Source organism: Triturus cristatus, unplaced genomic scaffold (genome assembly GCF_964204655.1).
Source record: "Triturus cristatus unplaced genomic scaffold, aTriCri1.1 SCAFFOLD_205, whole genome shotgun sequence".
In the NCBI taxonomy this organism is placed as follows: Eukaryota; Metazoa; Chordata; class Amphibia; order Caudata; family Salamandridae; genus Triturus; species Triturus cristatus.
Genome location: NW_028187869.1, coordinates 1117968 through 1144107, shown reverse-complemented (window position 1 = coordinate 1144107; position 26140 = coordinate 1117968). Strand labels below are relative to the sequence as shown.

At 41.2% G+C, this 26140-nt stretch overlaps 1 protein-coding gene across 7 annotated transcripts in view; it reads right to left on the bottom strand.

Annotated features, from left to right (window-relative positions):
• LOC146770465 (vacuolar-sorting protein SNF8-like) overlaps positions 1-26140 on the bottom strand; it is a 296161-nt gene that overhangs the window by 44737 nt on the left and 225284 nt on the right. For 2 of the 7 annotated variants that reach the window (XM_085640435.1, XM_085640440.1), the window contains one exon: positions 10943-12162. The exons of the other annotated variants lie outside the window; for them this stretch is intronic. In XM_085640435.1, the coding sequence (XP_085496561.1) occupies positions 12115-12162 (48 nt within the window). In that variant the 3' untranslated portion in view covers positions 10943-12114. Of the gene's footprint in view, positions 1-10942; positions 12163-26140 lie in introns of those variants that run through there. 7 annotated transcript variants of the gene reach the window in all.

The following is a 26140-nucleotide window of genomic DNA, read 5'->3' as shown; positions in this document are numbered from 1 at the left end:
CTAATATAACCTTTGATACACACATTCAAAAATAGAGACTAAAATTTTCAAAACAATGGACATACCAATACCAGTTACAACAACCTCTTCAGTAATTCTAAGATCCACATACACATCCACTCATTCACCAACAGTCCAATACAGTCACTCATACATGTACTCACTCATCATATGTACTCATACACCTATACATCCTGTTACACAATGCCACTCATCCATAGTTACTCACACACATAGTCACTCATGCTAATAAAGAATCAAACATACATTTACTTGCATATACAGTTATACACACACCACCACACTTACTTCTACGGAAACTTACACATACTTAGTCTTTTAAACAATCACTTATAGAAACACATACTTATTCATACAGGAACTCTTTCAATCTCTCACTCTCACATATACTCACATATATACACCAATAGTCACATATACTAGTTTAAAACATATGTAGTTACTCATAAAGACACTATTGAGACAGTCATTCACTCACTAACACACCCATACACACACTCATCCACCCATACAGTCCTGCACACATACTGTGTTCAACACATACAAACAGTGAGTCACTCATTCATGCACCTATGCACTACGTAATACCCCCACCGAACCATGCAGACACTCAGACTGATACTCAAAAAACCAACTAATAACCTATATAGACACCCATGTAGCTACTCACCAACCCATGCAGCCACTTACACACAAAGTGAGAGACTGATACAGATATTTACATATTTAAACATTACTCACTAAGCCATGTATTCACTATGATACACTTAATCAGTCAGTTACACAATCAATTTTTCAAAAACAAATCATCCATTTAGACACTTATATACCCATTTATTCTTCCATCGACCTTGAGATATACATATATAAAACATATTTAATTTTCAGAATAACACACATTCACTGCATGATGTCATCAGTGATGTCATCAGTGATGTCATTTGAGATGTCATCAGTGATGTCATGAGTGATGTCACTGACCATGTCATGAGTGATGTAATATGTGACGTCATCAGCAGTGCATTGCGGGCGCGCGAGTTATAGTTAGCTGAACTAACTATAACGGGGGAATTTCAATGGTTTTGTACAAGTGAAAAGTCCAGCTAACTATAACACCCCTGAAACCTATGGTTTTTTCAGTGAATATATATATACATATACATATATATATATACATATATATATACATATATATATATACATATATATACATATATATACATATATACATATATATACATATATTATCTACTGGCGGTCGCCAGTAGATAGTTATAGTTAGGACCCTGTTTCCATAGGAAATCCGCAACATTCTATTTGGAATAACTTTGGCGCCGGTCGATGAATCCTCGCGAAATTTTCAAAATAGGTGGGGCGCTACGCTCCGCTCCTACCCTGAAAGTCTCGGGGGGATTCGTCAAGCGGGGGCTGAGAAAAAAGGGGGGTCCCAAAACGCGTTTTTCCCATGCATTTTTCCATAGGACCTTTAGACACAGCTACAGCCCGAACGGCTGAACAGAGTTACTTGAAATTTGGCAGAGAGGTAGTCCTCAGGTCAAGGAAGTGCCTTTTGTAGGTCTGGTGTAAATCTGTTCAGTAGTTCCTGAGAAAATAGCATTTAAATCAATATATATATGTGGGCGGAGCCTAACCACACATCTCATCCTGAGATCTGATTGGCTGTCAGCACTTCATCCAAGCAGTGTTGGCAGCCATCTTGGGACCAATATACATGATAGCACCTCATTAAAAAGCATTGCAGTTAATAGAAGGTTTTAAGACTTTAGTTACATTATAAATCATTTGTTGATGGTACCATACTCATTTTAGGAATTGTGGTATGTTCTAAGGTGATTTCACCATGTGAAAAAGCCTTCTGCTGGGATATCATGATTGAGAGAAAAAGAATTTCTCATGCTTTTACCACAGAGGTTTGGAAGGTGATCTATAAGCTAAACTGAGAGCTTATTTTCTGTAAATTCACGTTATCTTTCTCAGTCATGTGAGAATGAAGTCTGACATTCTCAGTAAAACATGTACATCCAACAAGGGCAGAGACTGTCAGTTGATTCCTTTGTGTTCTACTGCAGCTTTCCAGAGTGTTCCAAAGAACTACTAGAGCGCTAACCGTCCTACTTATGATAAATGTATGGCACACCTGAAGCCATCTTGCTTGGATTAAAGTGGTAACTCTTAAAACATTTAATTTAAAAAGGAACAAAATGAGGGGGTTCATTTTTCCATAAAAAGTATGATTAGTGCTGCAGAAAGAAAAATTAGGGCACATTTTGAGTGACTTCTCAAATCCTCTTCTATTTCATTAAAAAATTCTGACATGCAGACTGAAACATGCACTTTCAATACCAGCAGCAGTTTTCCCTGGTGAGCAGTAGCTTTACTACAGTGATCTAATGAGCAAAAAGAGTGCTAACATTCTGATTTTATGGCAAATGTGTGACACATTTGAATGCCTTCTTGATGGAATCAAAGTAAAAAACTGAAAGTATTTCCTACTGAGGAGACTGCAGTAAATGAGGAAATTAGGAAACTTCATAACAAATAAGTCTCCCAAGATGGCCACCAGAGACAAAAGAGCCCAAATGTAGCCCAAATATCACCCAGATGTAGCCCAAGTATAGCCCAATGACAGAATGTCCAAGAATGTTCTTAAAAACAACTAGAGCACTTACTGTCTTCATTATGACAAACGTATGGCATACCTGAAGCCATCTTGATTGGAATAAACTGGTAACACTTAAAACATTTAATTTAAAAAGGAACACAATGAGGGGGTTCATTTTGCCATAGAAATTATGATTAATGCTGAAGAAAGAAAATGAGGGCACATTTTGAGTGACTTCTCAAATCCTCTTCTATTTCATTAAAAAATTCTGACATGCAGACTGAAACATGCACTTTTAATACCAGGAGCAGACTTCCATGGTGAACAGTAGTTTTACTACAGTGATCTAATGAGCAACTAGAGTGCTAACATTCAGAATTTATGGCAAATGTGTGACATATCTGAATACCTTCATGATGGAATCAAAGTAAAAAACTGAAAGCATTTCCGACTGAGGAGACTGCAGTACATGAGGAAATTAGGAAACTTCATAACAAATAAATCTCCCAAGATGGCCACCGGAGACAAAAGAGCCCAAATGTAGCCCAAAATCACCCAGATATAGCCCAAATATAGCCCAATGACAGAAGTGTGCAAAACACTTATTATTTTGTGTTTTTGCAGTGTTATATAGTGCAGACTTGTCAGGTATTGGAGTGCTTTACATGAGCATTGGTTACATCACACAAGAACAAATTCATTTTGGTTGTAGACATGGGGAGACTAAGTGATTTGACCAGAATCACAGAATGTCGAGCTGAAGCAGAAACTTCAACCTGGTTCCCCAGTTGCAAAGTCTGCAGTTCTGGAAGTAACACCACATCCTCTCCCCTATGTGCAACATTTAATCAAGTTGTCAACTAGATAAAAAAACATAAAGATAACAAATAATTTAAAAGTGCTTTGTCGCTATTTGAAAACTCAGAAAATATGTCCTAATTTTAGTCTTTTAGAGCACTAACCATAATTTTGAAGCCAATAAGACCCTCTCATATAAGTAATTTCTAAAGGAATGCTCTAGGTATTACAGTTTTGATTACATTAAGATGATGTCAGGCGTTCCACACTTTTGTAATAAATATAGAATGTTAGCAATCTAGTTGTTCATTAGGATACTGTTGAGAGGCAGAGGCCAGGGGCACGGACTCTGAAAATTGAAGGCAGGTAGGAGGGTGCAAAGGCAACAATTTAACCACACTGAGCAGGCAGGAAGGGCCGTGGAAGCACAACAGACTATGGAGGGCAGTGGAAAGGGGGGCAGGGGCAACAAACCAACAATACAGGACTTGCAAGAGAGGCTGTTGGAGGGAAGATCTATTACGGGTCAAGGAAGCTAGGGGCGGTCCCCAGAGCCCCGGGAGCCACCACAGAACTGAGCAGGAGAGTGAGTCAGGGACAAAAGGGGCACCTTAATTTGAGCCGGGGTGCCTAGGAACGCTTGCTCCAAAAATGAAGAAAACAGACATATGAGACATGGAATTGGAGGCAGAATACAATGGCAGTTTAATGAGAAGATGCAACTTCAAAGAAACCGCAGAATAGAGACATAAAGTACAAAATACAGAATCCAGATAATCATACAGCTGTCATGATATTCTCTGTATCTCAATTAATGGACTGACAGAGAGAGAGAGAAAACACATCTATAAATGCATCATGAGAAACAAGTTACACCAAGGAAAATGTTACCTAGGGACACTCACATTTACTCTTAGAGCAAGCATTCCTGCAATTACAATACAACATCTTTTAAATGCTAAAGTAAAGAGAACAATGGTTAAACATAACATGACATTTCATATAGGTAAAATAGAATAAGATACTTCAAGCAAAGCAGAGCAAGACATTTTAAGCAAAGGAAGACAAGAGCTCCCAGTTCTTGGGGAAAACCTGCACAGCCTGTTAACCTACATACAGACGGCGAGGTTGTCCGTCGATATCTGTGGGTGCTCCCTTTTTATATCATTTTGTGGGCTCCTTTGCACGCTACATCTACGTACGTATGCTACCCAAAAGCTTCGTCTGCAGATTTTACCAGACATTTCGTCATTTACCCACTTAATGCTGACAATGGACTGGGTGAAAAGGTCAGTCTCTCAGGCCAATCGCTTATCGTAAGTTCCATAGAGCAAGCAGAAAATAATGGGTATTGTACAGGAATTCAATATATTCATGTATAAAATCTCCTCAGTTCTCCTAACTTGACGCTCTGCGGTTGCCACTTCCTTAAAAGCGGGAAACCTGCCCAGGAAGCAAGTACCAGTCCAGGATGCAGCCTACTGTATGTCGACAGCTTCAGGGGGATGTTGAACTTTGATACCGAGCACGGAGCACTCGGGTAGGGTGGGGGCTACTAGTTTGGAGCAGAAGGCCTCGCAGACCTGCCTTCAGACTGCTATACACTAAAATTGCAGAGCTATGGTCAATTTAACAAAGAGGCCTACATATTGAACAGAAGGGCCTACACAGGGGTTTTATGCTGGCTGAGTGGTAAGGATGTCTCAGGATAATTATATAGCAACACAGGACCCGCTGGTCAATTTAATACGGCCTACAAATGCGGCTGGCAGGGCAAGGACAAGGGTCTCATACTTCAGGTGTGGACAGAACGGGCCAGGGGCCCCCTGTGATACAAAATCTACCCTCCTTCAAGGCTGTGGCAATGTAATAGACCATTGTGGGCAGAAGGAAGAGGCAATGGTAGTACAACCATACATGCCAACAGACCCGATACAGCCAGGAAACGTCCAATGTTTTTAAGCTCAAATGGGCTTTATTTGATCTGTCTCCTGTCTACAATATCCTCTTTTTCAATGTAACTCAAAGGGGAAAATCAATACCCCAGTTTTTTTTCAAAATCTCCCTCTTACCAAGTTCAAAATGTTCGCAAGTATGGTACATTGGATCATGGAAGGAAATGGGATAGGGACATGGACTTGGATAACAGAGGAGAGGAGAGACATGGAGAGGTGCACCAAACTGACCCTGCAGGGCAGGCATCAGGGTTTGCAGCAGCACAATACACCACACAGGGCATGCAGGACGGGAGTGCAGCACAACAATCCATAGAAAGCAAGAGGGAGGGGACAGGACCATGCACATGGACAACAGAGAACAGAGGGGCAAGAGGCAATGGTAGCTAGCTGACCATAATGGACAGACAGGAGAGAAGGCTGCAGCATAACAGACCATAAAGGGCAGGAGGGACGGATCAGGGGCATTACAATGGAACAGACAAGCCAGGAGGGAGGGAGTAGGGGTCTGCACATGTAAACAGAGGGCTGGGGGCAAGGGGGCAGGGCAGGAGCAGCAAGATAGCCATGGAGGTCAGGCAGGATGGGCACTAGAAGCAAGACACAACATGAAGAGCAACAGTGAGACTGTGATGGCATACACACAGACCATGGAGGGAAGGTGGGAGGGGGTCAGGGGCAGCTAACTGACCACACAGGGAAGGTGGGAGGGGCCATGGCAGCACAGAAGACCATGCATGGCAAGTGGGAGTGTTAGTGGCAGCACAATGGCTATGATGGGCAAGAAGGAGGGTGCAGGGGCATGCACAAAGGACGATGGAGGATAGAAGGGAGGGTCAGGACCTGTGCACAGACAAGAAAGTTCAGGGGAAGGGGCCTCACAACAGACCACACGGGGCAGGCAGGAGGAGCAGTTGCAGCACAACAGACCAGGGAGGGCAGAAGGGTGTGGCAGTACAATGGACCATGTAGGACAGGAGGAAGAGGATAGAGGCATGGCATGTGGACAGGCAGGGTGGAGGTGGCAGGGACAGGTTACAGTCATCTGACAATGCTAGGCAGGTGGGAGGGGAGTGGCAGCTCAACAGAACACTCAGAGTAGATAGGAGTGGCAGGTCCATGGGACATGGTGGGCAAAAAGGATGGAGCAGGGGCATGCACAAAGACATCGGAGGGCAGGGGGAAGGAGAATAGGGGCAGCAAGCTAAGCACAGAGTTTAAGCAGGAGGTCAATGATGGGGCATAGAATTGGGCAATGGAGGGCAGGAGGAGTGGACTGGTACATCATACTAAATTGAGGGCAGTGGCAGCACATCAGACCATGCATGGCAGGAGGGAGGAGGCTAGTCCATGGATTCACACAACAGAGGATAGGGAGGAGGGGGATGGGGCAGCAAGCTAACTGTTCAGAGAAGGCGGGTATTAGAAACTTTATTGTTTTTAAAACATTTTGTCTGTGCAAACTACTTAAAATATGAACAAGTATGCAGCATAATCTCACTTTTATTCAGGAAGAAGAAGACGTTAGTGACTGTGACTCCGGGCTCACTTGGCAAAAACACCCCCTGACCCTCCACCCCCTATCGCAAAATGTAATGCCCGTGAAAAGGGTAGGTGAACACAGTGTTATATAGAACATAGTCCTGAGAGCACGATTGAAAATGAAAACTAGATATAGTGTATGGTATAAACTATGCACCAAAAAGTGTGATATAAGATGAACCAGGCGTGAAATATAATATGCAATACATTGTGCGCAATGACAGATTCATTGGAGAGCGCGAGATAGCACAGGCACTAGCGCGTGCTATGCGATATGCGCCTTGGAGTGTAATATGCACAGGGCAGTGTTGTGTAACCTAACTAGTCTCTAAAGTTGTAATATAAAATATGTGCTGGGGAGTGTAACGTTGCATATGCACTGTGACAAAGATATGGATCCCAAATTGTAATATGTATGGCATAGCACTGTGCGTTATAATATAGGCATCGAGGAAGGCACGTTAGATAGGGCAATATAACCCGTGCGAAGACAAGTGTGGCATGACATTTTCACGGGGTGGTGTTACAGTGCACATGGGCTAGAGAGTGTCATAGCATATGCACTAGCTAGTGGAATACAATACAGAGGTGTGTGGCACTCGGCAGGCAATGGTGGGTGTAACACAGCATTGGGCTCTGTCAGGAGCGCGCTGTGACTCGCAAGTGATGTTCGTCCCCTTTCCAGAGAGTAAAATAAAAAGTATTACACATCCGGCAGTGGATGTGTGTTTTATTAACTGTGAGGGGGGGTTCTTGCATTGTTTTGGTCGAATTTTTGTCGAATCCCCTTTGAATGGCTTAGTGTGCATGTGTATTAAATGTGCCCGTCAATAGCTACCCATGTTTGTATAAATAAACGACAAGGGTGTCTACCGGGATTAGGCACGGTAGAGCATCAGACATGTCAGAGCTTCACTAGTGGTGTAAATACATTCCACGTGGATTAATTGCATGCATAGTCGCCTTTTAATGAATATCACGCAAATCGTCATGGTGATAGGTACGTACGGTTTGTCCAGCATGTCCTAGGTGTGTCTATAAATATATATTTTTTAAAAATAATAAAAAACAGTGGCCGGCCCTGGGGATTGGGGTCAAAAAAATATAATTAGGAGACAGGCCCTGGGGGATGGGGTCATCAGGGCCAATAAATTAGAATAAGAAGGGGAACCACACAGCCCCCCTTCTTAAAAAAATAAAATAAATAAAAGACTGGCATCGTCCCGGAGGCCATGCCCCCTCCATGCAGCACTCTGCAAACGCGCCCCCAAAAGGCATCTCCAGTATGCGCCAGGGAGCTGCGCTGCAGACAGGTGTTCTGAGGCCAAGCCCCTTTTTACACCTCTCTGCAACGCAGCTCTGTGGCGCTTACTGGAGGTACCTAGTGGTCTAGTGTGACCCTAGGGACCCTTAGGATTCAAGGGGACTTAATCTCTCAACTTAGAACAGCCACAGGGCGCGTTTACACAGTGGTGAAGGGAGGGGATGGGGCCTGAGGTGACGTGTGCAAACACGCACCATGGCACGTTTTAAATTGGGGATTAATTTCCCTTCAATACTGAGGGCCCCTGGGGGCTAACTAGCCCACCAAGTGCTTCCAGTAAGCGCCACTGAGCTGCATTGCAGAGAGGTGGTCCAGGCCGTGCCACGTTTTACACCTCTCTGCAACGCAGCTCTGTGGCACTTACTGGAGGTACCTAGTGGGCTAGTTGGACCCTAGGGACCCTCAGGACTCAAATGAACTTAATCTCCCAACTAAAAACGGACACAGGGCGTGTTTACACAATGGTGAAAGGAGGGGACGGGGCCTGAGTTAACGTGTGCAAAAACGCCCTGTGGCCTGTTTTAAGAGGTAGTTTTAATCCCCATGCCCTATTATATACTAGGGGCTTATAGAGGAGGTAAGGCTAATCACAGGGGGACCCCAACGCATAATGTTCCCTAGTGTATGTAGGTGTTTTCACTGTATTCTAAGTGTCTTTGAACATAGCACTGGCTCTAGGACTGGTTAGTCAGACTCAGTTACCACCAGTATCCGTCAGAAAAAGTTGAGGGTACAGGATGATTTTGCAACAAGGCTTCTTTCTGCTCTTCTTTTTGTTCTTTCTGCACGTTATCCTTCTTCCTGCACTTATCTTCGTATTTGAGGACTTCTGTTGCTTCTTTCTGCACTTCTTTTGTTTCTTTCTGTGCATTTTTTCTTCTTTCTTCACATGTCCTATCTCTGTAGGCATAGTTAGAAATTAGCATTTAAAAAACCTTTGAAATTAACAGAAAAAACCATAGGTTTCAGGCACGTTATAGTTAGGAATTAGCATTTAAAAAACCTCAGAAATTCACTGAAAAAACCATAGGTTTCAGGGGTGTTATAGTTAGCTGGACTTTTCACTTGTACAAAACCATTGAAATTCCCCCGTTATAGTTAGTTCAGCTAACTATAACTCGCGCGCCCGCAATGCACTGCTGATGACGTCACATATTACATCACTCATGACATGGTCAGTGACATCACTCATGACATCACTGATGACATCTCAAATGACATCACTGATGACATCACTGATGACATCATCCTTGTGATAGAGTGGCAGACCTCCTCTCTCCCTAATATAACCTTTGATACACACATTCAAAAATAGAGACTAAAATTTTCAAAACAATGGACATACCAATACCAGTTACAACAACCTCTTCAGTAATTCTAAGATCCACATACACATCCACTCATTCACCAACAGTCCAATACAGTCACTCATACATGTACTCACTCATCATATGTACTCATACACCTATACATCCTGTTACACAATGCCACTCATCCATAGAGTTACTCACACACATAGTCACTCATGCTAATAAAGAATCAAACATACATTTACTTGCATATACAGTTATACACACACCACCACACTTACTTCTACGGAAACTTACACATACTTAGTCTTTTAAACAATCACTTATAGAAACACATACTTATTCATACAGGAACTCTTTCAATCTCTCACTCTCACATATACTCACATATATACACCAATGGTCACATATACTAGTTTAAAACATATGTAGTTACTCATAAAGACACTATTGAGACAGTCATTCACTCACTAACACACCCATACACACACTCATCCACCCATACAGTCCTGCACACATACTGTGTTCAACACATACAAACAGTGAGTCACTCATTCATGCACCTATGCACTACGTAATACCCCCCCACCGAACCATGCAGACACTCAGACTGATACTCAAAAAACCAACTAATAACCTATATAGACACCCATGTAGCTACTCACCAACCCATGCAGCCACTTATACACAAAGTGAGAGACTGATACAGATATTTACATATTTAAACATTACTCACTAAGCCATGTATTCACTATGATACACTTAATCAGTCAGTTACACAATCAATTTTTCAAAAACAAATCATCCATTTAGACACTTATATACCCATTTATTCTTCCATCGACCTTGAGATATACATATATAAAACATATTTAATTTTCAGAATAACACACATTCACTGGATGATGTCATCAGTGATGTCATCAGTGATGTCATTTGAGATGTCATCAGTGATGTCATGAGTGATGTCACTGACCATGTCATGAGTGATGTAATATGTGACGTCATCAGCAGTGCATTGCGGGCGCGCGAGTTATAGTTAGCTGAACTAACTATAACGGGGGAATTTCAATGGTTTTGTACAAGTGAAAAGTCCAGCTAACTATAACACCCCTGAAACCTATGGTTTTTTCAGTGAATTTCTGAGGTTTTTTAAATGCTAATTCCTAACTATAACGTGCCTGAAACCTATGGTTTTTTCTGTTAATATATATATATATATATATATATATATATATATATATATATATATATATATATATATATATATATATATATATATATATATCACGGAGTAATTTGTCAAGAGAGCTCCTGCGCACCAGAAATCCGAAGGAAAACAGGAACAGACGAAAGCTGACCCAAGATGCAAGTGAGAGAATTAGTTTATTTGATTTTCAGCGTTGCCTGCATGACGCGTTTCAGCCTACGAAAGGCCTTGATCACATGACGCTCAGACTGTTAAACTCACTAAAACCGGCGATCAACTACACAGACAATAAGTAGGAGGTCATTAGGACGCTAAGGAACACGCCGCCCTGCATCAGGGAAAAAATGCTGCTGGACAATTACTCTGGGTTTCTCATTGCACGTTTTGAAAATGATGATTATTATGAACCAAAAAAATCTTTTATGCTATTTTAAAACATTTTTGTAAAATGTTTGCACCGGTTTTAATTAACTATGCATAATAAATTTACTTACTTACTTACTTACATGACGCCGAGGCTAAGCAAGGGCAATTTAAAGTGCAAGTGCAAAGTATGTAACAACCATGATTGGCTAACGCATAAGTGGCGTAATAGCCATGGAAAAAATTCATTGGAAATACCATACATGATAATTCGTAGTTCACTTTTAGTAAAATACATAAAAGTTACGAACATTAATAAATAATTGGTAAAACAATCCTTAAAATCAGAAAAAGCACAAATATAAGGTGCAATCTAGATTTAAAGGTAAAAAACCAACGGGCAGTGGCAGTTTAAACAAGTTGTAAATGTTTTGTATAAAAGAACTGAACACCTGCATGTGCAACAACGAAGTAAGCTGTGCAAAATACGCAATATGTGCAAATAAAACCCAAGTGGGTAAAATCCTAATCATGTACGTAAACAATGAACATATATGATACAAATAACCATCATAGATGAACACTAACATGTCTATAGCAAAACGCCAATCAAGATAGTACATATTATACAAAGTGCAAAAAGATAGTGTTAAATTAAAAACAGACTTAGTATAATCTGAAGTAATGTTTCAAACATTCGTGAATATTTCTGCATACTTAAAAAGTATATATATATTATCTACTGGCGGTCGCCAGTAGATAGTTATAGTTAGGACCGTGTTTCCATAGGAAATCCGCAACATTCTATTTGGAATAACTTTGGCGCCGGTTGACGAATCCTCGCGAAAAAAGGGGGGTCCCAAAACGCGTTTTTCCCATGCAATTTTCCATAGGGACCTTTAGTCCAAGGTACAGCCCGAACGGCTGAACAGAATTACTTGAAATTTGGCAGAGAGGTAGTCCTCAGCTCAGGGATGTGCCTTTTGCATATATGGTGTCAATCTGTTCAGTAGTTCCTGAGAAAATCAAAAGTAAAATCACATACATATCTGGGCGGAGCCTAACGACACATCTCATCGTGAGATCTGATTGGCTGTCAGTACTTCATCCAAGAAGTGTTGGCAGCCATCTTGGGACCAATATACATGATAGCACCTCATTAAAAAGCATTGCAGTTAATAGAAGGTTTTAAGACTTTAGTTACATTATAAATCATTTGTTGATGGTACCATACTCATTTTAGGAATTGAGGTGTGTTCTAAGGTGATTTTACCATGTGAAAAAGCCTTCTGCTGTGATATCATGAACCATGTTTGATAGAAAACTATTTTCTCATGCTTTTCCCACAGAGGTTTGGAAGGTGATCTATAAGCTAAACTGAGAGCATATTTTCTGTAAATTCACATTATCTTTCTCAGTCATGTAAGAATGAAGTCTGACATTCTCAGTAAAACATGTACATCCAACAAGGGCAGAGACTGTCAGTTGATTCCTTTGTGTTCTACTGCAGCTTCCCAGAGTGCTCTAAAGAACAACTAGAGCGCTAACAGTCTTACTTATGACAAAAGTATGGCACACCTGTAGCCATCTTGATTGGAATAAAGTGGTAACACTAAAAACATTTAATTTACAAAGGAACAAAATGAGGGGGTTCATTTAGCCATAGAAATTATGATTAGTGCTGAAGAAAGAAAAATTAGGGCACATTTTGAGTGACTTCTCAAATCCTCTTCTATTTCATTAAAAAATTCTGATATGCAGACTGAAACATGCACTTCTAATACTAGCAGCAGACTTCCGTGGTGAGCAGTAGCTTTACTACAGTGATCTAATGAGCAACTAGAGTGCTAACATTCAGAATTTATGGCAAATGTGTGACATATCTGAATACCTTCTTGATGGAATCAAAGTAAAAAACTGAAAGCATTTCCTACTGAGGAGACTGCAGTAAATGAGGAAATTAGGAAAATTATTAACAAATAAATCTCCTAAAATGGCCACCAGAGACAAAAGAGCCCAAATGTAGCCCAAATGTAGCCCAAATATCACCCAGATGTAGCCCAAATGTAGCCCAATGACAGAAGTGTGCAAAACACTTATTTTTTGTATATTTGCAGTTTTATATAGTGCAGACTTGTCAGGTATTGGAGTGCTTTACATGAGCATCGGTTACATCACACAAGATCAAATTCATTTTGGTTGTAGACATGGGGAGATTAAGTGATTTGACCAGAATCACAGAATGTTGAGCTGAAGCAGAAACTCCAACCTGGTTCCCCAGTTGCAAAGTCTGCAGCTCTTGAAGTACCACCATACCCTCTTCCCTTGGATGCAACATTTAATCAAGTGGTCAACTGGATAAAAAAACTAATATTACAAATAATTTAAAAGTTCTTTGTCGCTATTTGAAAACTCAGAAAATATGTCCTCATTTTAGTTTTTTAGAGCACTAACCATAATTTTGATGCAAATAGGACCCTCTCATATATGTAATTTCTAAAGGAAATGCTCTAGGCATTACAGTTTTGATTACATCAAGGCGTTCCACACTTTTGTAATAAATATAGAATGTTAGCAATCTAGTTGTTCATTGGGATACTGTTGAGAGGCAGAGGTCAGAGGCACGGACTCTGAAAATTGAAGGCAGGTAGGAGAGTGCAGAGGCAACAATTTGACCACACTAGGCAGGCAGAAAGGGCAGTGGCAGCACAACAGACTATGGAGGGCAGTGGAAAGGGGGGCAGGGGCAACAAACCAACAATACAGGACTGGCAAGAGAGGCTGTGGCAATATAATAGACCATTGTGGGCAGAAGGAAGAGGCAGCGGTCATACAACCATACATGCCAACAGACCCGTTTCAGCCAGGAAACGTCCAATGTTTTTAAGCTCAAATGGGCTTTACTTGATCTGTTTCCTGTCTACAATCTTCTCTTTTTCAATGTAACTCAAAGGGGAAAATCAATACCCCAGTTTTATTTCAAAATCTCCCTCTTACCAAGTTCAAAATGTTCGCAAGTATGGTACATTGGATCATGGTAGGCAGGAGGAATTGGGGTAGGGACATGGACTCGGATAACAGAGGACAGGAGGGACATTGAGAGGTGCACCAAACTGAACCTACAGGGCAGGCATCAGGGTTTGCAGCAGCACAATACACCACACAGGGCATGCGGGACGGGAGTGCAGCACAACAATCCATAGAAAGCAATAAGGAGGGGACAGGACCATGCACATGGACAACAGACAACAGAGGGGAAAGAGGCAATGGTAGCTAGCTGACCATAATGGACAGACAGGAGAGAAAGCTGCAGCATAACAGACCATAAAGGGCAGGAGGGACGGATCAGGGGCATTACAATGGAACCGACAAGCCAGGAGGGAGGGAATAGGGGTCTGCACATGGAAACAGAGGGCTGGGGGAAAGGGGGCAGGGCAGGAGCAGCAAGATGACCATGGAGGTCAGGCAGGATGGGCACTAGAAACAAGACACACCATGGAGAGCAACAGTGAGACTATGATGGCATACACACAGACCATGGAGGGAAGGTGGGAGGGGGTCAGGAGCAGCTAGCTGACCCGCCTTCCCTGTGTGGAGGGGCCATGGCAGCACAGAAGACCATGCATGGCAAGCGGGAGGGTAAGTGGCAGCACAATGGCTATGATGGGCAAGAAGGATGATGCAGGGGCATGCACAAAGGACCATGGAGGATAGAAAGGAGGGTCAGGACCTGGGCACAGACAAGAGAGTTCAGGGGAAGGGGCCTCACAACAGACCGCGCGGGGCAGGCAGGAGGAGCAGTTGCAGCACAACAGACCAGGGAGGGCAGAAGGGTGTGGCAGTAAAATGGACAATGGAGGACAGGAGGAAGGGGATAGGGGCATGGCATGTGGACAGGCAGGGTGGAGGTGGCAGGGACAGGTTACCGTCATCTGACAATGCTAGGCAGGTGGGAGGGGAGCTCAACAGAACACTCAGAGTAGATGGGAGTGGCAGGTCCATGGAACATGGTGGTCAAAAAGGATGGAGCAGGGGCATGCACAAAGACATCGGAGGGCAGGGGGAAGGAGAATAGGGGCAGCAAGCTAAGCACAGAGGCTAAGCAGGAGGTCAATGATGGGCCATAGAATTGGGCAATGGAGGGCAGGAGGAGTGGACTGGTACATCATGCTAAATGGAGGGCAGTGGCAGCACATCAGACCATGCATGGCAGGACGGAGGAGGCTAGTCCATGGATTCAGACAACAGAGGATAGGGAGGAGGTGGATGGGGCAGCAAGCTAACTGTTCATAGAAGGTGGCTATTAGGAACTTTATTGTTTTTAAAATGTGTGTCTGTGCGAACTACTTAAAATATGAACAAGTATGCAGCATAATCTCACTTTTCTTCAGGAAGAAGAGGACATTTGGGACTGTGACTCCGGGCTCACTTGGCAGAAACATCCCCTGACCCTCCACCCCCCATCGCAAAATGTAATGCCCGTGAAAAGGGTAGGTGGACGCAGTGTTATATAGAACATAGTCCTGAGAGCACGATTGAAAATGAAAACTAGATATAGTATATGGTATAAACTATGCACCAAAAAGTGTGATATAAGATGAACCGGGCCTTGAAATATAATATGCAATACATTGTGCGCAATGACAGATTCATTGGAGAGCGCGAGATAGCACAGGCACTAGCGCTTGCTATGTGATATGCACCTTGGAGTGTAATATGCACAGGGCAGTGTTGTGTAACCTAAGTAGTCTCTAAAGTTGTAATATAAAATATGTGCTGGGTAGTGTAACATTGCATATGCACTGTGACAAAGATATGGATCCCAGATTATAATATGTATGGCATAGCGCTGTGCTTTTAACATAGGCATCGAGGAAGGCACGTTAGATGGAGCAATATAACCCGTGCGAAGGCAAGTGTGGCATGACATATTCACGGGGTGGTGTTACAGTGCACATGGGCTAGAGAGTGTCATAGCATACGCACTAGCTGGTGGAATACAACACAGAGGTGTGTGGCACTCGGCGGGCACTGGTGGGTGTAACACAGCATTGGGCTCAGCCAGGAGCACGCTGTGACTCTCAAGTGAGGTTTGTCTCCTTTCCAGAGAGTAAAATAAAAAGTATTACACATCCGGCGGTGGATGTGTGTTTTATTAACCGTGAGGGGGTTTCTTGCATAGTTTGGTCGAATTTTTGTCGAATCCCCTTTGAATGGCTTGGTGTGCATGTGTATTAAATGTGCCCGTCAATAGCTACCCATGTTTGTATAAATAAACGACAAGGGTGTCTACTTGGAGAGTACCCACCAGCGGGGGCGCCGGGATTAGGCACGGTAGGGTGTCAGACATGTCAGAGCTTAACTAGCGGTGTGAATACATTCTACGTGGATTCATTGTATGCATAGTCGCCTTTTAATGAATATCACGCAAATCGTCATGGTGATAGGTACATACGGTTTGTCCAGCATGTCCTAGGTGTTTCTATAAATATATATTTTTTTAAAATAATAAAAATAAAAGGCCGGCCCCGGGGGATGGGGTCCCCGGGGCCATAAGTGGCCTGAGGAGGGGGGCAACACAGCCCCCCTCCTAAAGAATAAAAAAAAAAAATAGGCCATGACCCGGGGGTTGGGGTCCTTGGGGCCGATTAAGGCCTTGGGAGGGCCAAATTAATTTTTTTCAACAAAAAAAATTAGGGTGCAGGCCCTGGGGGATGGGGTCCCCAGGACTAATAAATTAGAAAAAGAAAGGGGGCCACACAGCCCTCCTTCTAAAAAAATAAATAAATAAAAGACCGGCATCGCGCCGGAGGCCACGCCCCCTCCTTGCAGCACTCTGCAAACGCGCCCCCTGGCCAGTTGTAAGTTGAGGAATTAATTCCCCTTCAATACTGAGGGTCCCTGAGGGCCAACTAGCCCAACAGGTATCTCCAGTATGCGCCAGGGAGCTGCGTTGCAGACAGGTGTTCTGAGGCCACGCCCCTTTTTACACCTCCATGCAACGCAGCTCTGTGGCGCTTACTGGAGGTACCTAGTGGGCTAGTTTGACCCTAGGGACCCTTAGGATTCAAGGGGACTTAATCTCTCAACTCAGAACGGCCACAGGGTGCGTTTACACAGTGGTGAAGGGAGGGGACGGGGCATGAGGTGACGTGTGCAAACACGCCCTGTGGCGCGTTTTTAAGTTGGGGAAATAATTCCCTTTCAATCCTGAGGGACCCTGGGGTCCAACTAGCCCACCAGGTGCTTCCAGTAAGCACCACTGCTCTGCGTTGCAGAGAGGTGGTGCAGGCCGTGCCACTTTTTACACCTCTCTGCAACGCAGCTCTGTGGCGCTTACTGGAGGTACCTAGTGGTCTAGTTGGACCCTAGGGACCCTCAGGATTCAAGGGGACTTAATCTCCCAACTTAAAACGGCTACAGGGCGTGTTTACACAGTGGGGAAGGGAGGGGACGGGGCATGAGGTGACGTGTTCAAACACGCCCTGTGGTGCGTTTTAAGAGGTAGTTTTAATCCCCTGCCCTATTATATACTAGGGGCTTACAGAGGAGGTCATGTTAATCACAGGGGGACCCCAACGCATAGTGTGCCCTAGTGTATGTAGGTGTTTTCACTGTATTCTGAGTGTCTTTTAACATAGCACTGGCTCTAGGACTGGTTAGTCAGAATCAGTTACCTCCAGTATCCGTCTGAAAAAGTTGAGGGTACAGGATGATTTTGCAACAAGGCTTGTTTCTGCTCTTCTGTTTGTTCTTTCTGCACGTTATACTTCTTCCTGCACTTTTCTTCGTCTTTGAGGACTTCTGTTGCTTCTTTCTGCATTTCTTTTTTTTCTTTCTGTGCGTTTTTCCTTCTTTCTTCACATGTCCTATCTCTGTAGGCATAGCTAGAAATTAGCATTTAAAAAACCTTTGAAATTCACTGAAAAAACCATAGGTTTCAGGCACGTTATAGCTAGGAATTAGCATTTAAAAAACCTTAGAAATTCACTGAAAAAACCATAGGTTTCAGGGGCGTTATAGTTAGCTGGACTTTTCACTCGTACAAAACCATAGAAATTCCCCCGTTATAGTTAGTTCAGCTAACTATAACTCGCGCGCCCGCAATGCACTGCTGATGACGTCACAAATTACATCACTCATGACATGGTCAGTGACATCACTCATGACATCACTCATGACATCACTGATGACATCATCCTTGTGATAGAGTGGCAGACCTCCTCTCACTCGAATATAACCTTTGATACACACATTCAAAAATAGAAATTAAAATTTTCAAAACAATGGACATACCAATACCAGTTACAACAACCTACTCAGTAATTGGAAGATCCACATCCACTCATTCTCCAACAGTCCTATACAGTCACTCATACATGTACTCACTCATCATATGTACTCATACACCTATACATCCTGTTACACAACGCCACTCATCCATAAAGTTACTCACACACATAGTCACTCATGCTAATAAAGAATCAAACATCCGTTTACCTGCATATACAGTTATACACACACCACCACACTTACTTCTACAGAAACTTACACATACTTAGTCTTTTAAACAATCACTTATAGAAACACATACTTATTCATACAGGAACTCTTTCAATCTCTCACTCTCACATATACTCACTTATATACACCAATAGTCACATATACTAGTTTAAAACATATGTAGTTACTCATAGAGACACTATTGAGACAGTCATTCACTCACTAACACACCCATGCACACACTCATCCACCCATACAGTCCTGCACACATGCTGTCTTCAAAACATACAAACAGTGAGTCACTCATTCATGCACCTATGCACTACGTAATACCCCCCACCGAACCATACAGACATCAGACACTTATACTGATACTCAAAAACCAACTAATAACCTATATAGACACTCATGTAGCTACTCACCAACCCATGCAGCCACTTATACACAAAGTGAGAGACTGATACAGATATTTACATATTTAAACATTACTCACTAAGCCATGTATTCACTAAGATACACTTAATCAGTCAGTTATACAATCAATTTTTCAAAAACAAATCATCCATTTAGACACTTATATACCCATTTATTCTTCCATCGACCTTGAGATTTACATATATAAAACATATGTAATTTTCAGAAAAACACACATTCACTGGATGATGACATCAGTGATGTCATCAGTGATGTCATTTGAGATGTCATGAGTGATGTCATGAGTGATGTCACTGACCATGCCATGAGTGATGTAATATGTGACGTCATCAGCAGTGCATTGCGGGCGCGCGAGTTATAGTTAGCTGAACTAACTATAACGGGGGAATTTCTATGGTTTTGTACGAGTGAAAAGTCCAGCTAACTATAACGCCCCTGAAACCTATGGTTTTTTCAGTGAATATATATATATATATATATATATATATATATATATATATATATATATATATCCACAAAGCCTTTCCACGATGAAAAAAAAGCGTTCTTGAGCCCAGTTCCTTTGGCGTGATTATTTATTTAAGAAATAGCAAACAAACACCCGACGCGTTTCGGTGCCACTGCACCTTGGTCACGGGTAATCAGCAGTTTGTGAAAAGTGCTACATATATTGTTTAAACAAAACATAAACATAAAGGTAGGACTACCTGCCCCAACTCGATAATAAAGACCTTCAAAATTGGCATCCATTTTGTAATGGTCAAATCGTCACAAGTTACTGTTTCGAACATTTTGTAATTGCCACTGATTACAATATCTGGTAAAAGCAACACGAACATAATTCTGCATATTGGTACAGGGTAATTTCAAAACAATTGTAGTAATACGTCCGGCTCAAGTGAGCATAATACTTCAAACAAGCGATTTTATCTAACACCACACAATTGACCAATCTTGCTGTGTCCTACATGTTGCTGTTTGATTTAAGCCCTGGTGGGCTGTCTCATGGATTTTAGTGAATACTGCCCCAGTGGGCCCAGATTTATCAGTGGCTCTTATAATTAATTGTCTCACTTTGCGCGAACCAAATCATAATTTCATAATGCCTCTGCAAGTAGATCTTCTTAATGGTATGCTGACAGTTTGGTCTCCTACAAAACATAAACAAATTTTTGCAATCACTATACTAGTATATACAATTAAAAAACAAACTTATGGCTTCTTATTTACATCATGTAATATCTTATAATTTGAGTGTCAAATGTACAGCACGTAAATGATTATTTAACCTAAATGAACCGACATCTCTTCATCTTTGTTTAAACCTAATGGTTGTACGGTATCGTATTTAATAATCATTTTGGACTCCAGTTTCCGTAACTCTCTCACTCTATCTCCACCCCTTTCTGATTTTGGAATTCTGTCCAGGGTACAAAATTGTAGGACATTGATGTTTTTTCCATGTGTTTCTTTAAAATGTCTAGCAATGGGATATTGCTTGTCTTCATTGATAATGGCCCTAGTGTGTTCCAAGATTCGTTTTTTCACCTGGTGAATAGTACTTCCAATGTATACTAAAGGGCAGGGACAACACAAAGCATACACGCAAAAATCAGATTTGCACGTTAAATATTTTTGAATTATGTATGGTTTCTGATTTTTTGATAAAGTGAGCTCCCTTCGATTCACACTATTTTTACATGCCTTGCATGAATTGCACGTGTAGAATCCCTTTATCTCTCTCCATTTTTGCTCTTTATTACTTGCAGCACTGCTGCAAAGAAGATCTTTAAGAGCTGGACATTTTCTGAATGTGACTTTCGGCTGACTTCCCACTGCTTTTTTCAACTCAGGATCAATGTTTAAGATGTGCCAATATTTTTTCAGACATTTTCTAACCTGCCACGACTGGCTAGAATATGCAGTGATGAACCTAATTGGCTCATCATGGTCTTCTTTAGGGGTTTTTGGGTTTAAAAGGTCATCCCTCAAAACTGTTCTAACTTTAGCACATGCTTGTTTAATTATTTTATTTGAGTATCCTCTTTCCCCAAATCTTTCTTTCATGTTTGTCATTTCTGATTCAAAGTCTGATTGTGTGCTGCAATTTCTCTTGGCCCTTAAAAGTTCCCCATACGGGATGCTGCGAATCAGATTCTTTGGGTGGCAGCTGTCCGCATGTAGCAGGCTGTTACCTGCTGTTGGTTTTCGGAACAGCTTGCTTTCCAGTTTGCCATTTTTGACATTAACGATCACATCCAGAAATTCGATGGTTTCTTTTTCTATTGTGCACGTGAATGTCAAATTGCAGTCGTTTGCATTTAAGTTGGCCACGAATTGCAAAGCATCATCTTTTTCTCCCTTCCAGATACAAAATACGTCATCTATATATCTTGCCCAGAGACAAACGTTTTGGGTAAAGGCTAAGATCTTACTGGCCACCTGCTCCTCCCACCAGCCCAGGTATAAACCCGCGTAGCTGGGGGCGAAGCAGGTTCCCATCGCCGCACCTCGGGCCTGACAATAGAGGACGTGATCAAACAGAAAAAAATTATTCGAAAGACATCTTTGCATCATGCATAGTAGCATTTCAGTGTGTAAAAGATACTTAATGTCTCTTTGTTTCAAAAAGTGCTGATTGGCTTGTACTCCCAGATCGTGTGGTATACACGTGTATAAGCTATTGACATCAAGTGTTATTAGCCACATGTCTTCTTCCCACTGGATTTTTTCAATAATTTTTAAAAAATCTCGAGTGTCCTGTAAATAAGAGGGGAGTTTTTGGACATAAGGGCGTAAAAAATGATCAATGTATTTGGAGGTATTTTCATAGGTGCTCCCTATAGAGGACACAATAGGTCGTCCTGGAGGATTTACCCCATCTTTATGTAGCTTTGGCAATAAATAAAGGGCCGGTAGTTTTGGATAGTCACATTTGAGAAATCTGTACTCTTCGTCTGATATCAATCTTTGACGTTTCCACTCAACTAGTTGCGATTGGTATTCGATATTACTATTTTCGTAACAACTCCTGTTACTGATTGTGTAACTATCAACATCATTCAATTGTCGTCACCCTTCATTTAAATACATCTCGGTAGGCCATACCACAACATTGCCACCCTTGTCTGATTTTTTAATGACAACCTCTTTGTTGTTCCTTAGTTCTCTAATTGCTGTGGTTTGTTTGTTACTTAAATTAGTATATTTCAATTTACTGGATTTGTCCAATCTTTTAAATTCTTGAGTTACACCTTTATCAAACACATCAATAATCTCATTGTGGATTTGAGGCAGGAATCTGGATTTTGGTTTGAAGTTACTGTCGCTACTGCAATCAAAAATTACATTTTCCTCAGTTAAACAAGTTCGTACATCCATGGGATTGTCAACATCATTTTCTAACCCCTTCATTGTCTGCAATAAATCTATATCATCAATCGTTAAAATGGTAGGTTCTACCGGATTACTTATGGTAGACAATTTCTTATTCTGAAACCACTTACGTAGCTTTAGCTTTCTTATAAAATGAAAAAGATCTATTCTTCCCATCTTTTCATCTTTTTCATCTTTTTCATTTTATAAGAAAGCTAAAGCTACGTAAATGGTTTCAGAATAAGAAATTGTCTACCATAAGTAATCCGGTAGAACCTACCATTTTAACGATTGATGATATAGATTTATTGCAGACAATGAAGGGATTAGAAAATGATGTTGACAATCCCATGGATGTACGAACTTGTTTAACTGAGGAAAATGTAATTTTTGATTGCAGTAGCGACAGTAACTTCAAACCAAAATCCAGATTCCTGCCTCAAATCCACAATGAGATTATTGATGTGTTTGATAAAGGTGTAACTCAAGAATTTAAAAGATTGGACAAATCCAGTAAATTGAAATATACTAATTTAAGTAACAAACAAACCACAGCAATTAGAGAACTACAGAACAACAAAGAGGTTGTCATTAAAAAATCAGACAAGGGTGGCAATGTTGTGGTATGGCCTACCGAGATGTATTTAAATGAAGGTAGACGACAATTGAATGATGTTGATAGTTACACAATCAGTAACAGGAGTTGTTACGAAAATAGTAATATCGAATACCAATCGCAACTAGTTGAGTGGAAACGTCAAAGATTGATATCAGACGAAGAGTACAGATTTCTCAAATGTGACTATCCAAAACTACCGGCCCTTTATTTATTGCCAAAGCTACATAAAGATGGGGTAAATCCTCCAGGACGACCTATTGTGTCCTCTATAGGGAGCACCTATGAAAATACCTCCAAATACATTGATCATTTTTTACGCCCTTATGTCCAAAAACTCCCCTCTTATTTACAGGACACTCGAGATTTTTTAAAAATTATTGAAAAAATCCAGTGGGAAGAAGACATGTGGCTAATGACACTTGAGGTCAATAGCTTATACACGTGTATACCACACGATCTGGGAGTACAAGCCAATCAGCACTTTTTGAAACAAAGAGAAATTAAGTATCTTTTACACACTGAAATGCTAGTATGCATGATGCAAAGATGTCTTTCGAATAATTTTTTTCTGTTTGATCTCGTCATCTATTGTCAGGCCCGAGGTGCGGCGATGGGAACCTGCTTCGCCCCCAGCTACGCGGGTTTATACCTGGGCTGGTGGGAGGAGCAGGTGGCCAGTAAGATCTTAGCCTTTACCCAAAACGTTTGTCTCTGGGCAAGACATATAGATGACGTATTTTGTATCTGGAAGGGAGAAAAAGATGATGCTTTGCAATTCGTGGCCAACTTAAATGCAAACGACTGCAATTTGACATTCACGTGCACAATAGAAAAAGAAACCATCGAATTTCTGGATGTGATCGTTAATGTCAAAAATGGCAAACTGGAAAGCAAGCTGTTCCGAAAACCAACAGCAGGTAACAGCCTGCTACATGCGGACAGCTGCCACCCAAAGAATCTGATTCGCAGCATCCCGTATGGGGAACTTTTAAGGGCCAAGAGAAATTGCAGCACACAATCAGACTTTGAATCAGAAATGACAAACATGAAAGAAAGATTTGGGGAAAGAGGATACTCAAATAAAATAATTAAACAAGCATGTGCTAAAGTTAGAACAGTTTTGAGGGATGACCTTTTAAACCCAAAAAACCCTAAAGAAGACCATGATGAGCCAATTAGGTTCATCACTGCATATTCTAGCCAGTCGTGGCAGGTTAGAAAATGTCTGAAAAAATATTGGCACATCTTAAACATTGATCCTGAGTTGAAAAAAGCAGTGGGAAGTCAGCCGAAAGTCACATTCAGAAAATGTCCAGCTCTTAAAGATCTTCTTTGCAGCAGTGCTGCAAGTAATAAAGAGCAAAAATGGAGAGAGATAAAGGGATTCTACACGTGCAATTCATGCAAGGCATGTAAAAATAGTGTGAATCGAAGGGAGCTCACTTTATCAAAAAATCAGAAACCATACATAATTCAAAAACATTTAACGTGCAAATCTGATTTTTGCGTGTATGCTTTGTGTTGTCCCTGCCCTTTAGTATACATTGGAAGTACTATTCACCAGGTGAAAAAACAAATCTTGGAACACACTAGGGCCATTATCAATGAAGACAAGCAATATCCCATTGCTAGACATTTTAAAGAAACACATGGAAAAAACATCAATGTCCTACAATTTTGTGCCCTGGACAGAATTCCAAAATCAGAAAGGGGTGGAGATAGAGTGAGAGAGTTACGGAAACTGGAATCCAAAATGATTATTAAATACGATACCGTACAACCATTAGGTTTAAACAAAGATGAAGAGATGTCGGTTCATTTAGGTTAAATAATCATTTACGTGCTGTACATTTGACACTCAAATTATAAGATATTACATGATGTAAATAAGAAGCCATAAGTGTGTTTTTTAATTGTATATACTAGTATAGTGATTGCAAAAATTTGTTTAGGTTTTGTAGGAGACCAAACTGTCAGCATACCATTAAGAAGATCTACTTGCAGAGGCATTATGAAATTATGATTTGGTTCGCGCAAAGTGAGACAATTAATTATAAGAGCCACTGATAAATCTGGGCCCACTGGGGCAGTATTCACTAAAATCCATGAGACAGCCCACCAGGGCTTAAATCAAACAGCAACATGTAGCACACAGCAAGATTGGTCAATTGTGTGGTGTTAGATAAAATCGCTTGTTTGTAGTATTATGCTCACTTGAGCCGGACGTATTACTACAATTGTTTTGAAATTACCCTGTACCAATATGCAGAATTATGTTCGTGTTGCTTTTACCAGATATTGTAATCAGTGGCAATTACAAAATGTTTGAAACAGTAACTTGTGACGATTTGACCATTACAAAATGGATGCCAATTTTGAAGGTCTTTATTATCGAGTTGGGGCAGGTAGTCCTACCTTTATGTTTATGTTTTGTTTAAACACTATATGTAGCACTTTTCACAAACTGCTGATTACCCGTGACCAAGGTGCAGTGGCACCGAAACGCGTCGGGTGTTTGTTTGCAATTTATTAAATAAATAATCACGCCAAAGGAACTGGGCTCAAGAACGCTTTTTTTCATCGTGGAAAGGCTTTGTGGATAAATGAATGAGGATCGCTACCTCGCTTGAGCCCGCCACCGCAAAAGCGGCAGGGAAACCAGCGAACGGTATGAAAGAATATATATATATATATATATATATATATATATATATATATATATATATATATATATATATATATATATAGAGATATATATATATATATATATATATATATATATATTCTTTTTCTACTAAGAAAAAATGACATACAAAGGGATGCTGAGATGATTATTTTAGAGTTTCTAGGAGCTCGTCAACTTCCTACACTGATTTTACAAAATACATTTTGTTGTTAAACATAATTTTTAGTTGTGCTGGAAATTTTAATTGGACGGTTGCCCCATGTCTCTTAAAATCTTCCATTCTTTTTCCCCAACTCCCACTGTCTATCTAGAGAGGTGCGTGAGAGGTCTGACCTTCTTTCAAAAGAATAAGAAGAGTCTCTCGGTTTCAAAGACT